The following is a 16551-nucleotide window of genomic DNA, read 5'->3' on the forward strand; positions in this document are numbered from 1 at the left end:
GCGGGAGCTAGGTGATTATGCTCGACCACACACAACGCAGGTGTTGCGCCTGGAGAACCGCACGGCTCTAACGGTGTCATGTCGGCGCTTGTATTTATGCTTCCAATCGAAAACCCACTGTCTGCGCGGTCTAGGTTTGTTAGCTTCTAGTAGCGAGTCGACCGTAGTGCCATCTGTTCGTAGAGTCGTGGATGTGGCTTGTTATTGGTTGCGTTTGGTCGGCTTTTTACATCTGCGCCATTGTGCATGTGGCGTAGTAGATGTCGCCACAATAGTATAAAAATAATATCAGTAGCTAGCGTAGTGTAGTGTACTAAACTATTTATAGGTAGTTTCTTTTTAAAATTTAGAACAATCGATAGTTGTGTATTTTTGTAATTGACAATTTGTATTTTTGTGACAGCATAGCACCTATTGACGAATTTGTCAAGGCGCAATGCTATCGATCGATATTATTACTAGTCATCAATAATATTGCCACATTTTATGCTATCGATACGATATTTGAACTGGTTGCTTTTTCGGTTTCAATGTAATGTGGGTTTCCAATAACAAGTTTTTTTTTTTTTAATTTAAGTATGTTTTAGTTTAGGCATGTGTTTAGCCCAATAAAATTTTTCCTTTTTTCAAAATTTCGACTATCGATAAAGCCTTATCGATCCACATCCTTAATTTTGACAACAATGACATTCAAATGACATATAGGTACATTCTTGTTACACAAATTAAATTGAACCAAAATATTTTTAACCAAAATGATTGAAAAGTGATGTCTGAATTTAGTTTGTTCATTTTACTATTATAACATTCAAAATGAGGACTAGAAGTAATTCCGGAGTTCGTTTAGATTATTATCAAAGAGTGGTACATAAATTAATTTTAGATCACCAACAGCCTGTGACCGGATTGTTCCCAGCTAGTCCTCACAATGATCATGCCTGGATTCGCGATAATTTGTACTGCATATTGGCTGTTTGGGGCCTATCAATGGCGTTCAAGAAGATAGCAGATCAAGACGAAGATCGTGCTAAAACCTATGAGTTGGAGCAAAGCTGCGTGAAGTTAATGAGAGGTCTATAGTTCACTAAAATGTTACAGTTATGCCATTGTTAAAAAAATCATACATAAAAATTCAAAGTTGTCTATCAACCTTAATATTGCCGAGTCACAGCTGCCAGTGGTTAGACCAAAACAGGATATACCTATTGTCACTAGTTTTAGATTATACTTAATAATTTTAAAATTAAATATTATGGCATGTTGAGAGCCAATACCACATCTCTCACAGCCCATCCCACTATTAGAGATTAGAGCTGCTTAGAGGTGTTTTATAACTCTATGAACCAAGTAGATTAGTAAACTATGCTAATGCTGTCTGTACTTATTTTTTGTGTACAGTAATTTATTTTTACTTTACAGGATTGTTAATGGCTATGATGCAGCAAAAGGAAAAGGTAGAGAAATTTAAAAGTACTCAGAATCCATTGGACTCTCTCCATGCAAAATACTCTTCAGCTACTGGACGTACTGTCGTTAAAGATAATGAATGGGGTCATCTTCAAATAGACTCTATTTCTTTGTACTTGCTTATTCTGTCTCAAATGACTGCATCAGGACTTCAAATTGTTTTCTCTTTAGATGAAGTAGCTTTTATTCAGAATCTTGTATTTTACATTGAATCAGCATATTGTACGCCTGATTATGGAATTTGGGAAAGAGGTGACAAAACAAACCATGGTTTGCCAGAACTGAATGCAAGTTCCATTGGAATGGCCAAAGCTGCTTTGGAAGCTATGAATGAGTTGGATTTGTTTGGAGCTCGAGGTGGGCCCTCCAGTGTCATACATGTATTAGCAGATGAAGCACAGAAATGCCAGGCTGTGTTACAGTCAATGTTGCCTAGAGAATCAAATAGCAAAGAATTAGATTCTGGACTGTTGTCTATTATAAGCTATCCAGCATTTGCTGTTGATGATCCATACTTGATAACTAAAACCAGGGAGACAATTGTTTCTAAGTTACAAGGCAATTATGGATGCAAGAGGTTTCTTAGAGATGGTCATAAGACACCTAGGGAAGACCCTAATAGACTTTATTATGAGCCATGGGAATTGAGAATGTTTGAAAATATAGAATGTGAATGGCCTTTATTCTTCTGCTATCTAATTCTTGACTACTGCTTTCAAGGGGATAAAGGAAATTTAAATGAGTACATGCAAAAGTTAGAAAATATAATGATAAGGAAAGACGATGGGATTAAGTTAGTTCCGGAGTTGTATGCTGTGCCAGCTGACAAAGCTGACCAGGAGCAGTGTGACCCGGGCAGCCAGGAGAGGCTGCCCCTTGGACGGTGTCCATTTATATGGGCACAGTCATTGTATATTTTAGGGAAACTGTTGCAAGAGGTAAAATTATAATTTTTAAACCTAGTTTTATTATTATTACCTAGTGGGGACATAAAATTTGTGATCAGTTCATTCAAAGGCCTGGATCAATTACTCCCAAAAACCTAGATAATTAGTTTTTGAAAAATGTAAAGGAACTTGATTGAGAGTGACATTAGGAAGTTTCTATTTTTCAGGGACTGTCTATTATAACATGTTGTTTAATTTTTGTTTATAGAAACATTTATAAATTTCAGGGTTTCTTAGCAGTTGGTGAATTGGATCCTTTAAATAGAAGACTCTGCTCAGAAAAGAAGCCTGATGTGGTTGTGCAGATTGTGATACTTGCTGAAGACAATGAGATAAGGGACAAATTGCTGGAATATGACCTGCATGTTCAGACTATTAATGAAGTAGCTCCTATTGAAGTACAGCCAGCAAGGGTTTTGAGTCATCTTTACACATATCTAGGTATTATTTCTGATCATAACAAATCTCTCATCTCTGCATGGTACCATTTGCGTTTCGGGCTGTGACAACGCGACGCCCGAGGTCAGTGTAAGTCTTAAAGTTGTGATTTTAGAACTGGCCCCCTGCCTGTCGTCAACCCTCCTTGGCTCAGTGCCTTTGTTGTCAATATCAGCTGACTAGACTATGTGCAGCTGTTTAGCATGCAAATATTATTTAGGAAGTAATGAACTTGATTCTAAATCCTAGTTTTTTAGTATCCTTTCTTCAAAAGCAAGTCTGAACAGTTTTGATCATAATTCTCATATTCCTGTTTAACTTTCAGGTAGAAACAAGAAATTGGGATTGTCTGGACGAAAATCCCGCGATGTGGGCATTCTTAGTACAAGCAAACTGTATTCACTGAATGATAGGATTTTTGCTTTTACACCACAGGTACATATAATTCCATCTTCATTATCATTTATATATTTCATTTTAATTTAAAGCTGGTTCATCATTTGTCAAGGGTGTTGTTTCAAGCATAGCAATTTGTTCAAAATGCTGAATTATGAAGGTTTTGCTTCAAAAAACAATACAGTTATAGTGAGTCAGTTTCTATAAAATCACTATTATTTTTCTACTATTATTAAATATTATGTAATAAAATAGTAATATATTATAAAGGTTTTGCTAACACTAGTCATCAACAAGATATCTACATTTTTCACTTATTTTAAAACTTCTGTTTTTATGCATGGTAAAAAATTTAATCACTATTTTTCTTTTCATAATTTTCTATTTTTTAGTTTTCTCTATCTGTTATATGAGTACATTTTTTTTTGTTTCACTAGTTTTCTGATATGAAACGTTTCTACATTGCTTCCGATTACGAACTGATGGTTGATACACTCAAAGCTGAAATTAATTTCTTGAAGTCATCTTGGCAAAATCTTCTCGGACGCCCGCTTGTTGTCTTGACATTGAATCAAACGTATTTAGGTATTATTTTGTATATTTCTAACGTGTTTTTGCTTGCTGACTTTGCCCACTCATAACTCCTATTGTAATTAATAAGGCCACATTATTACAATATGCAGGTGTCATACATTTATGTTTAGGTTTGGTAGCGGGTTGTTTATATTTGTTTTTAGTATATTGTGGCATTTAAACAGAGCTACATGTAATTTAACACATTACGATACCCTTCAAATATATTTATTTGAGACTAACATTCCCCCTTCCTTTTACAACTTCATCGTGAGGAGAATTTACTATTCTTATAATTTCATATAATTTAGTTATTTCATTAAAATTCGTATAATTTTATTGTCAGTTTTAATAAACATTATTTCATATTATAGAAATCATATTAGTATTAATTATTCCCACACATTCGAAAGCAGTCTGAGGGTAGTGCCAAAATTAAAAAAGAAATTAGACTTTTACTAAAACGGATCATACGCACTATCCTAGGGCCGCCAGTAATAAGCACCTAGTATGATTACCTATTCCTGCATGGGTGTGCCCTAGAATTTCGACTACGAGGAATACTACATGTCGCGCGACCCGGCCCTACTCGCGAGTACATTCACTGCCAACGTTGCGTTCCTGGGCATGAGTTGGAAACAAATGCTCGGCCGACCGACAATCACCTTACTCGCAACGCAGTATTTGTTAGGTAAACATATATTTTATTTGGTGTTTGAAATATATAGAGCATAAAACTATAAATTGTAAACAGATACCTCTCAACCTATGGTTGTGCGTTTCTACACAAACTTGTTTCAAAAATATGCTCTGCCTATTTCAACATTTAGTTCATTGAAAAACTGGTATTATTTATATGTCTTAAATTATACAAAATAAGCTTTACGAAAGATATAACTTAATGGCTGTAATGTTTTGTCAATTTATGTGATGTTAGTTTATAGGGAATATTACGCTTAATCAAAATATGAAATATAAGCCTTTGATATGTATCAGATTGTGTAGAAAAATCTTAACCTATTGTCAGGTTGCATATTCCCTATTAACAATTGTATAATAGTGTAGTAGACGCTAGCAAATCCATTACATACATACTTATGACACACCGTTTTTATGTACATTATATAATTCTAAATATTTATATATTGGTATTCAATATTGTAACTGGGGACTGGAATCTGGGCTATGGGTAGTTTTGGATCACTGCCATTGGTTAAAGGCTAAAAAAAGTAATGTAATGAAACATTGATTTAATAGGTACTTTTTATCTACCAAAATCTACCTAACTACCTACTTAATTGACACTACATATATGTAATTGGTCCACGGTCACTCTTTCTTTGGTAATGTGTGATGAATTAATTGATAAGGATTGAGAGGTAAGAAATGCGTTTTACCAGACTAGAAAACATGGGTATCCAATTTCAAACTAACTTTCATAAATCATTACTAATCTGCAGTGAATCATCCATCGCCCTCGCTTCCAAGCTACAGTTAATTATGATCATTAAATACGGTCGGTTTTAAAAGAATTTTACACAATTTCAGACCAAGGTAGAATTCCGATGGCAATGATAACGACCATGAAGAAACTCAAATCAGGCTATATAAACGGCACCAGAGTGACTTTGGGCAATTTGGGAGATTTCTTGAACACTTCTGCCATAACGAATCTTAGTTTTCTGGGCAGTCAAGAAGACGGTTATCCTGACAGTAAGTAATCTGCATTTATTTCGAATTTCCAAATTCTTCCCCTATTATCTGCATGTCGTATGTGTACAAACCACGTCAATGGCCGACGTTATTGACATCTTTAGATGTTGGTTGGCATGTAAAACTATTTATTAAATAAAAAAATAAATAACATTAATCTTTAAGATACATCAGTTGTCAGACCATTTTGACATCGAGACCATATAAAAGGCGCCACGAGTCGCCGTGCACTATTCTATCGGGGCATCGCACGATCTACGTGTAAAATGGTCGGGCGGCTTTCATAGATGTCCATGCGACATAGAGTCCGCGTCGACAATCGCCTTAACAATAAATTTGCAGAACTAAACCCTCAAGTCCAGAGCTACCTAGAGGAACACCTGCTGAAGTCGTTCAGCAACAAGCTGAGCGTGCTGTCGCGGCCCGCGGGCGCCCGGCACTCGCGCGCGCTGCGGCGCCGCATGTCCGTGCGCGGCGCCATCAAGAAGACCAGGTCCATCAACGTGGACTGTGAGTGTGACACTGCATTATCTACTCTATATGTAGGCGGCAAGAGTATTTACACCACATAAACCTACACGAATTCATTAACATTTCATAGGCATAGAGAGTACATAAAAGATAATATGACACGCGGTTGACTGTATTTTCTTTGATAATACAGTAAACCGCGTGTATCACCACTTATTTATTCATACAATCGCATATTAAGCCTTCTTATAATCGGCATTCCTCGTGGCTGAGGGTCATGGCTGTTATCTGGAAAGTAACACTTATAAATTTAATGGGAAATAATCCTATATTATTTATTAGATAATTAAAATTGGTTTGATTCTTCTTAGTAATGAATATAATGGAAATTCCCGAGAGGTTGAAGAGCTTTTATTTATTTCTGGCGCCAAACAGCAGCGCATACGTTCCTGTGTTCCTGTATGAAGGGGAGAAAGGCAGTGTAATTATACGGTACTGTGGCAAAAGACCGTATGCTACAAAGTCAGCAACGTATCAATAAATTATCCGGTTGCTGACGTTCATTTACTGCGGTATTTGCTTACCGTCAGGCAATCGACATGCTCATATGAATATGCTATGAAAAAAACAAAAAATGCTTATTTTTTGTTTTTTTCGAAAACACTTTATTGTGCCCAAAACAAGATACAATTTTAACAATGAGATAAATAGAAAGATGTGCAAAATAGGTTGCCTTATTGCTAGTGCAATCTTCTCCAGGCTACCTTGAGGAAAGCTAAATGTTATTTAAACATACTTTATTTTGGTAGCCGAAACCCTAGGCATGGAGGGCGAGTACGCGGGGCCCCCACTGGAGAGGAAGCCATCTTGGCTCGACGTCGAGCACATTCAGACCGCATTTGCTGGACGTAGCCCCTCCCCTGAAGACGCAAGGAAGAAGGCCTTTACCAAGTAATATTCAGTTTATCTTTAATTTAAATTGGTTTACGTCGTATAATGTAATTTATAGAAATCGTATGCATACTAATGTTAATTAAACTGTAAGTGTGATTATAAACTCAACATAGTTCTTCTTTTATGTTTGCTTACACAGAAATGACATGAAATGCGGTGACTATATCTATTTGATTGTTTACCTTTGTAAATATAATATTTATTTTGCTTATGTATTGCTAGTTTTCTAGTTATTACTTTTATAATTTACTACAAATCTAAATATGTGCATCGGAGTTAGTTAAAGATGGCCCTAATTCTTCCGTTGTTATGGATTATAACTAAAATTATGAAATATATTAATTTTAGGGGTACTTCAACATCAAGCTTAGGAATTACCACTCCAACTATAGAAGTGACGAAAGAAAGTACTCCTTCTCCACCAAAAGAAGAAGGTGAGTTTTACTTATCGTTATAGTCTGTTTCTATAGAGTAGACAATACATTTATTGTCAACCAATGATGAAAATAAATGGCTAGCAACGCTGCGGTTTATCAACAAAAAGTTGTAGTTCGTTAAATATCCGTTTTCTTCTCTTTATAAATGCATTAATATCGAGAGCGATTATGGCGATATAAGGTCTAACACAATTTTAGCCTTTCCGACTCGACAATGAGAAAACATTAATTTCTTTTTCATTTTCAATATTAGCTTCAGTGAACAAGAACGTCCAATCGATATTACGAAACCGAGTGCAGTCAGAGAATCAGAACTTCTACGCGGAAACGGAAACGGACGATCTGCTGGCCACTCTGAGGGAGACGGAGAGCTTGGATGAGCAGGGAGACATTCTGCAGTACCTGGTCGATACACATGGGCTCGAGTTCAATACAGGTTAGTGGTAGGAATGATTTATATTGGTGAATCATTTGTATTGTTGGTTACTTTCTACTAAAAGGGATAATTATTATCCCTTTTTATGTGTCCAATATTAAATGTGTAAAATGTATGTCACTTTTAAGTATGTTCCCGTGTTTCATTCTCAGCTATGACGCTTTCAAGCTAAATAACAATTTGTGTATAAAAATCTGATACTATTCTTGATATAACAAACATATAAATATGTTTTGTCATATTAAAAAATAAAATGGTATATTGTATTTCAGGCATGCTGGAAAATGGTAAAATAGTGACAGTAAAAGACCTTCTGAAGGCGCTGTACGAAAAAGCGTGCACTCAGAAGCTGTGGGGCCTGGTGCGGCACTCCGCAGGCATGCTCGGAAAGGTAAGTACTCACTCTCCTCGCAGTGAGACACACTTAACCTATCGCATTGCGGTATGGTTGTCGTTGCGTCATAATGCCGCAATATTATTGGTATTTTAAACTGTGCCTCAACGAAAACGCGAGAATCGAACGATTTTTTGATCGTTCTATGTCGATAAATCTGCCTTTGGCATGACAAAATATCTATAGTACTAAATGGCATATTGTATTGTTAGCGTGTAGAAGACCTCGCTAAAGCGGTGACGGACCTGCTGGTGCGGCAGAAGCAGATCACGGTGGGCATGCCGCCCAACAACGAACACACCATCACCGCGCCTCTGCCCGAGAACGAACTGAGGCAGCTCATACATTTGGTGACTATTTTTTATTACATACATCTCGCAAATGTACATTCCATGTTGCATTATACATTCATTTGTCATATATGTGTTCTAATTAAAGGAATAAATACAGTATGTTATTCGTCAATTGTACAAATTGTAACAAGTTCTTTTATTGAACGAAGCTTTCCAACCACCGGAGTATAACACAAAAATATGTAACCAAAATGTTATTTTAAATTACCTGAATGTTTTGTGTGTTTTTCGGTCATTTTGTTGTATGTCTATAATACTTTACCGGCTGTTGATATCAACGCATTTATAATGTAAGTAAAACGTATTTTCCTGATAATTAACATTTCATCAGTCATTTAACAATGTACATTTTATTTTATTATTCCTTACATGCAGACATTTCGTCGTGAAAACGGTAAAGAAAAGGTAATGTTTAGCAATCGGTAAATATAATTTAGTTTTAATAAAATAATTTCACACTTTGTAAAATTTACTTCTATTAATCTTATCCCATTTTTCAATGTCAAATTTTTATGAATTATAATATATTGAAATCAATAGATATTTTTTTAGAGCCATGATTTTTTAACCTTTTTATGAAACCGAACTATAATTTATGAATGTCAAAAACTGTCTAGCGAACTAGTAATTTGTGTTTTTACTCCCTTTTTTTTATACTATTACCTTTACTCCCGTGATACTTTTTGCCGCGGGCAACAGCTGGTTCTGTAAATCACGGATCAATGAAGACTAAAAGTAAAACTACGAGTAACTTTAAGCTAAAATTGTGCTAAAATTGCAGGCTTACGGAGACGACGAGAGCACAGCGATGTTAACTCAGGAGTTGCTGGTGTACCTCGCCATGTTCATCCGCACGGAGCCGCAGCTGTTCCTGGAGATGCTGCGGCTGAGGGTCGGCCTCATTATACAGGTACAGCAGCGCCATCTGTGGCTTAGTATTAATATCTGCTAATAACTAAATTACATAGTTTAATGTGACAATCCTCACTATATTTTCCTTCACACAAGTGGTCTATGAATTCGAAAAAAGTTTAAGATCCGGCTATGATTTTCTACCCACTAAGTGTCATCTTTAGGAATTATCTTGCTATTATTGCACGTCAGCTGCCAAGGCTATTACCACTTAGTCGCCTTGTACGACATCCATAGAAGTATATGGAATGGTCCTATTCCAGGGCAGAACACTATATAATATCCAATATTAGTATTAGTGGGTAGCGGAACCACTATATTAAAGAAACCAATAAAATAAAATGGTTATTCAGGTTATGGCGACGGAGCTGTCTCGCACGCTGTCTTGCGATGGTGAGGAAGCTTCGGAACACCTTCTGAACCTGTCGCCTTTCGAGATGAAGAACCTTCTCTACCACATCCTCAGCGGCAAAGAGTTTGCTATCAACAGTGGTAAGTTTAGTTTTCTTTTTATTTCCATTTAAAATTTCTACTCATATTTTTAAATAGTAAAATTTCTTAGTTGATCTGTTAAAAAGTGTTAATTAGACTTTCAATACGTTCTTATGATAGCATATCATTGGCAATTCAAATAAATTATTAAGATACTTATAGTTTACACTTTTTAACCTTTTTACAGGCTTTTTATGCTATTTATCTTGTATGTTTGTATATTTAATCGAATGGAAACTTGTAATTCAATTTTCAAGCTGATATTTGTAACTGTTCGAACAGAAATTTTATATATGCTTTTAATTTGAGAAATAATACAGTTTTATGCATTACTTGATTATGGAAATAGAATTGGCTCCCGACAAGAGATTTCCTCAACTACTGCAAAGACATATTTTTTGTCACTCGTTCAACAAGATCTCTCTTGACGACATCAAAAGCTTGTGTCAAAAATGACATTTTTGTAAAAGAAAATATTCATAGACATTCATAATTATTCAAATATGAATTAAGTTTTGGAAAGTAGGTTTAAGTACGTAATGTTTGAAATACATAGTTTATTTCTATAATTATACATGTGTATGTGTCTTATATAATGACAATTTTTTTCCAGCAAACTCACTATATGTAATAAAGGAAAAGATCGGTAAAAGTAAAGGCGAGTCCATTCGACAGTTGCTTTTGTCCGTCTGAGTGTTCCCGACCTGTGACTACATCCTATTTTTTTACCAATGGTCTAATTGGGGTTGAGGTTGCTTTTTGTGTCACTATGTGAGCATTGTCAGCTAATATTTTGTAGCAAATTCGTGCACGGACACACTTAAAATGTTCCTTATAATAGCATTATTAGTATTGGTTCACAAGGTTTATACAAGTATTTTTTTATATATTAACTTGAAGTTATACAATCTTTGCACATTATAAATTAATTTATTGTAGATTTCGACTTTCCATATCAAGTCCAATTAGCTGATAGAACAACTTATATAGGAGAACAAAAAAATGTCATTTGACTATAGGTTTTTTAGATAATACTCTATTTCGTCATCCCATCATGCTATGCAAATTTTACTGATGCAATATGCTCAGGCATACAGTCACCTTGTTTTTATTATGTAGTATGTATTTTCCAACCTGTTATGTTATAAGCGTGTTTTGAGTACGAAAGTTTAAGAAGTGCTTTCGTCTTTTACAAGGATTTAAAACCTACATTAAATCTACAGTTACAGATTATATAGATTCGAAGACCGCACACGAATTTGCCACATGCAGCATCCCTCCTCTCCCATGTTAAGATTTTGATTATATACTGGATTGTAGTTTCATATTGTAATTGATACTCATAGGCTATTTCACTATATTCAAATCAGGGTACTATTTTCTAATCGAGTGAAGGAATAATGTTTATGTAACTTGTATGACCTACGACATCACGATTGAGAAAATATGCTATATCACGTGTTTAATAAAATTGATCATGTTTTGTTAGTTAAATAGAAATACAAATACATTTATTCATAGCATACTAATATACATCACAGAAAATGAACAAAATTTTAATATTTCAAAGGTACATTAAATATGCTACAAAAGGGTACTTAGCTTGTGCCATGACGCTGATTTTCAATGATAGCTAAATATGTACCGATAATTGATAATATTTATGAAATACCCTACCGAGTACTGTCCTTTTATAAATGGTGTTATTTCCCGTCTATACAGTAAACCAGCCATTGTAAATAACAAAAGTGCCAAGTGTATGTTTTGAATTTGCACTTATATTTTGCTGAAATTAACTATTTTTATATTTTAGTAGGTCGCGGCAACTTCTCGATCGTGAGCAACAAATCGACCCGGTACGGGAAGAAATCTCAAATCGTGTTGGAAGGTCAATCTCTTCAGGGCACCATTGACGATAGTAAGTTTTGAAAGACTATCCTAAACACAACGGCGGCGTTTGGCTTCCTTAGAACTATTTCGACGGGAGAATATGGCCTTTGCGTCCTCTCATGGAAGTCTAGAGATCAATGCCCTAGCAGTGGGGACGTTTAAATAGCTAATTAAGTAACACGAAAGTGTGGCGAGTTATTGCGCCCTAACAGATCTACCCCATAACCTCCAGTAAATATATATGTATAAATAGTAGACAGGATTGTATGCCTTATTCGCCTCGTGGTTTTAAAGCCGAATCTTTAAAATTTTGGTTTTTTTCGCTGACCCCAGGCTTCGTACGCAACTGGGAACATGTGGAAATGAGAGAGGGATGAATGTATTTGAAAAAATGAGAGAGAGAGAGAGTGATCGTAAACATACGAATGTTTTAGTAGCGCCGATAGCGGAGCCGGACCGACAGGGCCAGTGGCTGCGGCGCCGTCGTCTCGACGGAGCCCTCAACAGAGTGCCGCGCGACTTCTACCCGAGAGTCTGGGCGGTGCTTGAGAGGGTAAGTGCTATTTTAAGGTTACCTACAAAAGAAAAAAACTGAACCGACACCGAGTTGTATATCTTAAAATTTTAATTTATATCACATTGTATTGCTTAATATTCATTTAATTTTCAGTGCCAAGGATTAATAATTCAGGGCAAAGTTCTCCAACCGAATTTGACCCAAGAGATGACATCCGGAGAGTTGAAATTCGCACTCGCCGTAGAAACCGTATTGAATTCGATCCCGCAACCGGAATACCGACAGTTGATGGTAGAGGCTCTTATGGTGCTGACGTTAGTGGTCGAGTACAAAGCTGTTAGTCACTTGGGCGGCGTTATTTACGTGGAAAATCTGGTGCATAAGGCTAATCAAATCTTTTTGGAAGATCAGGTAAGATAACATTTTTATTTGTCGTTTTTAAACGAAGTACCTACAGTTCGGATCAAATAGATTAGCTGCTATGAAATTAGCCAAAAAGTTACGTTGCAGTAGGTAATTTTAAGTGCCATATAGCCATAGAATTGTAAACATTGGTTTATTGTATTTATTATCCACCACCCCTTATCCATTTGATCTTTTTCCTGTCTGAAGGTGATTGTTTTGTTGCATTATTCTAAACCATATCTTGGCGAATATATTCCATCCGTTTTTCTTCCATTTCATATTCAGCTTTTATGATTATTATTTGCGAATGGTGCCATACTCGACAAAAAACTAAAAATTTAGAGGAAGACTTTCAACATATCATCCTTACTAAATGCATATAAACGTTGCAGATGCGCTGCAGCGGCGACGCGACGCTGTGCTGCGCGAAGGCCTCGGCCGGCGGGCAGCGCACGCTGGTCTGCGGCGGCGCGGCCAGCGTGTGCCAGCACCTGTACGACAGCGCCCCGAGCGGCTCCTACGGGACCATGACGTACCTCGCGCGCGCCGTCGCTGCTCTGCTCTCCGAACGCATCCCTAATGCTGACCCCATACAGTGCGCTATTTCCTGAACACGCGAACATAGAGAAAACACTCCTAGCGTGTACGAACTACGCCATTCTCGTCAAATCTGCATCGGCGTCATTGTTTTGTCACATATGTTTACAGTCTTATCAAAATAGCGCTGTTTGACATTGATTGACTGTTAAGTATAAAATGTTATGTACTGATTGATAAACTGCTAAATCTAAATATCGCCTCAGTTGACAGAAATTTCCTACAGCAGAAAATATTTTAAAACGTAAAATGCGTAACCAAACGTATTCACATCACAGCGAAATCTATAAAATATCATAGTTTCTAATTCAGTTTAAAATATTTAAATAACAGTTTGTGTTGAGGAAGAATTAGTAGTTAACACAAACTGCAAATAACATGGTAAATTCATGATTTCTGTTTTACTCTATATTTCATTCTTGCCCATAACAAAATCTTCATGTATCAAACCTTAGAGAGCACTTGTGATTTATTTCGTTTTTATATTTATTTTGTTTGTATTGTATTTAATCTCATCATATTACATATTATTTTCAACACAATTTTAGAATGGATAATAGGTGACTTTTTTTATATAGAATTAGGAGATTAGATTTTATAGCATGTTTTGAAATGTTTTAAAATTTAACATCAAATTGCAGTATAGAAAACAATGTTCAAGCACAATATTATCCGTTTATTCATGCTACATTGTTTTAATGTAGTTCAATAATTTTGTTTGATTTATTCAAATATGTCCTTTTGTTGTTCTATGAAATATGTGCCCATATATACATAATATAAAATCAATTATTACAGTTAATAAAAACAATTGAAAAATCAGAATATCTTTAGTTTGAATTTATATTTGTGCATCTATTCCAATCTTAACATCACACCTATATATACAAAGGGGAACTACAGAATGAGAATTCAAAATAAAACATAAAATAAACATGTCTATCTAATTCAATATTACACTTCGTCTAAAACATAACAATTTTATACATTTTGATGATCAAACTAAATTCAACTATATAAACATGCAAGTTAAGCTTCATCTTTTTTACCAAATGGATTCATTTTGGAGAGCCAAGAGGTAGTGCTTCTGAAAAGAAAATATAATCTATTAACAGAATCATATCATGTAATGTGTGTCAATCACATCCTACAATGAGGCAACAGTCCAACTGAGATTTTATAGAACCAAAGACATGTTTTTGCTTGCATTAATCCGATCTGATGTTAGTGACAGATTAATGTTATCAGAATTAAAATATAGTGTATGGCAAAATATAGTGCCAATTAAACACAGTTTACATATATTTGGCCAGCAGTGTGACAATAGACAAAAATGGTTCTTTATGACCATATAGTATAATGAGACCCTACAATTAGATTAGATTATTAGTAGTTAATTAAACTCACGCAATATCTTCAGCAGACTTAGCACTTCCCTCAATACCCGCTGCCTTCAATTTCTCCACAAGGTTCTTTCTGTATATATTTTTAAGTGGAATTGGCTTATTGGCGGCCTCCTTTAGTTTGGCTACTTTAGATAAGGCTTCATACCAAGTCAATCCGTACCATTCAATTTCTTCCGGAGTATACTGTAAGATTATTATAAATTTAGACAAAAAATCAAATGCCCATTCTTTTTGATTTAGTGACCCAAGTTCAGTCAGTCAATTAACACACTAGTTGTCACAGATATAATTATACAACAATGAACCCACATTTTAAAGCATTCTACTTTTTAGTGTTGGGACTTTTTGTTATAATTAGAATGGGAAAATTGCCTTATGCTTGCAAGTCTGCCCATGGTTGCCTGTTGTCCCTGTGTCTTAAACTATTACAAATTTAATCAAAATCAGCCCATCGGTTTAGCTAAGAGAGGCAGATGTGACATACAATCATTCACATTTATAATATTTGTATGAATGGATAACTTAAGTACACACCGATGATAAGTATGTTTTGTACTCTTCATAAATTTCCTTTTGTTTCTGTGGGTCATATGCATGTCTTGGGCACCCATTCATTAGTTCAGTTAGTATCTGTTTCTTCAACTTCAGTGCCAACATAGACACTAAGTCACAAGCAGGTGTTTTGAGCAAATAGTGATCAAATCCATAGTGATCATTAATGAGTCTAATAGTCCGTTCAGTGACTGTTACAGATAAATGTGTGTTCAACACCTCAGACTTTACTACAGTCCTTTTTAGCACTGGTACCCAGTAGTGGGGTACACGACGTCGGCGTGAATCACGTTTTTGAAATCCTGAAAATATCAATCAAGTCTGAAAATAGGGGTCCACAATGTTATTAAGTGTAGAACTTCTTCAGCCATGCCAAAATATGGTTCAGGTGGGTTTTTTTTTTTTGGGGGGGGGGGGGGGGGTAGAGTATAAAACTCATAAGCAAGCACCCACACTTGAGGAAATGCACAATAAATATATTGGTCTTTTTATTATTGTGGTACCTCCTGTCCTTTTGAATAGGTACATGGATGACATATGTAAAACTTCAAAAAATCATAATTCAAAAACTACATATACATTTTTGGATTTTAGTTACACACCTTTGATAACAGCCTCACCACCCCATATTCCGTCATGGATTTCAGAGGGATATTTCAATGGAATTGCTATGTTTTGTATCGGCAAAGTCTCCCCTGTCAGTTCGTCACGCTTCCATTTGCCCTCTTGAGGCACGAAGTGTACGGCTGCTGGTTTGAGTACTTTCCACTCACGCCAAAACTTCTTATAGGCTTGAGGTAACTCTGAAGCTATCCCTATTTCAAATCTACCTTTTTTCTTAAATGTTTTCGATAGCTGACGGGCAGTAGCCTGAAAAATTATTGCGCATTAGCTAGGTCATCACAAGTATGTCCGCGTACATTCAAAGTACTTATTCATATTGTTGTTGGTAAAAACGATTAAATAATTACCTGGAGTCGCGATGATGCCATTTATTTAACTATTACGGCTACCATATAAGTAAAATAATCCAATGAATTTCAGCCTGACCTGAACCCTACAAAATTTGACAAACCAGGTTACAATTTTTTTTTTGGTTGCTTTGACAATTTTGACAGTGACTTAATAGTAATGCATTCAACATTGAGCTCGCATCCATAGATTTAAGAAAGCTGCCCAGTTATTATCGGCAGTATCAGAA

General features: G+C 35.7%; 2 protein-coding genes across 11 annotated transcripts; one reads left to right on the forward strand and one right to left on the reverse strand.

The window, feature by feature from the left end:
• Window positions 1–694: 694 nt before the first annotated feature.
• LOC128669376 (uncharacterized protein) lies at window positions 695–14217 on the forward strand. Of its 10 annotated transcripts, none has more exons than XM_053744169.2 (19): window positions 695–1072; window positions 1420–2405; window positions 2642–2855; window positions 3178–3287; window positions 3686–3833; window positions 5370–5534; window positions 5877–6044; window positions 6815–6956; window positions 7308–7393; window positions 7650–7832; window positions 8105–8223; window positions 8439–8576; window positions 9361–9489; window positions 9845–9983; window positions 10597–10641; window positions 11797–11901; window positions 12308–12426; window positions 12544–12801; window positions 13188–14217. In XM_053744169.2, the coding sequence occupies exons 1-19, from the start codon at window positions 814–816 to the stop codon at window positions 13404–13406; spliced, it is 3732 nt and encodes a 1243-aa protein (XP_053600144.1). In that variant the 5' UTR covers window positions 695–813; the 3' UTR covers window positions 13407–14217. The 10 variants fall into 10 exon arrangements, with proteins under 10 accessions (XP_053600144.1, XP_053600146.1, XP_053600147.1 ...); XM_053744171.2 differs by having other exon boundaries at window positions 12311–12426; XM_053744172.2 differs by having other exon boundaries at window positions 11800–11901.
• A 105-nt stretch (window positions 14218–14322) lies between these two features.
• On the reverse strand, window positions 14323–16482 carry mRpL28 (mitochondrial ribosomal protein L28). The gene is made up of 5 exons (XM_053744182.1): window positions 16322–16482; window positions 15953–16220; window positions 15333–15652; window positions 14800–14981; window positions 14323–14479 (listed from the first exon to the last, which is right to left on the reverse strand). The coding sequence occupies exons 1-5, from the start codon at window positions 16340–16342 to the stop codon at window positions 14422–14424; spliced, it is 849 nt and encodes a 282-aa protein (XP_053600157.1). The 5' UTR covers window positions 16343–16482; the 3' UTR covers window positions 14323–14421.
• Between the last annotated feature and the right edge of the window lie 69 nt (window positions 16483–16551).

This window comes from Plodia interpunctella, chromosome 4, assembly GCF_027563975.2.
Source record: "Plodia interpunctella isolate USDA-ARS_2022_Savannah chromosome 4, ilPloInte3.2, whole genome shotgun sequence".
In the NCBI taxonomy this organism is placed as follows: domain Eukaryota; kingdom Metazoa; phylum Arthropoda; class Insecta; order Lepidoptera; family Pyralidae; genus Plodia; species Plodia interpunctella.

Excerpts from the sequence above, each read along its gene's own strand:
- LOC128669376 (XM_053744169.2), top strand. The coding sequence starts at position 814 with ATGAGGACTAGAAGTAATTCCGGAGTTCGTTTAGATTATTATCAAAGA. Across the intron at positions 10,642-11,796 it reads AAAGATCGGTAAAAGTAAAG|TAGGTCGCGGCAACTTCTCG; the intron begins GCGAGTCCATTC and ends TTTATATTTTAG. Across the intron at positions 12,802-13,187 it reads AAATCTTTTTGGAAGATCAG|ATGCGCTGCAGCGGCGACGC; the intron begins GTAAGATAACAT and ends TAAACGTTGCAG.
- mRpL28 (XM_053744182.1), bottom strand. The coding sequence starts at position 16,342 with ATGGCATCATCGCGACTCCAG. Across the intron at positions 14,982-15,332 it reads ACAAAACATACTTATCATCG|TATACTCCGGAAGAAATTGA; the intron begins GTGTGTACTTAA and ends ATAATCTTACAG. Across the intron at positions 14,480-14,799 it reads AAGTCTGCTGAAGATATTGC|AAGCACTACCTCTTGGCTCT; the intron begins GTGAGTTTAATT and ends TTTTCTTTTCAG.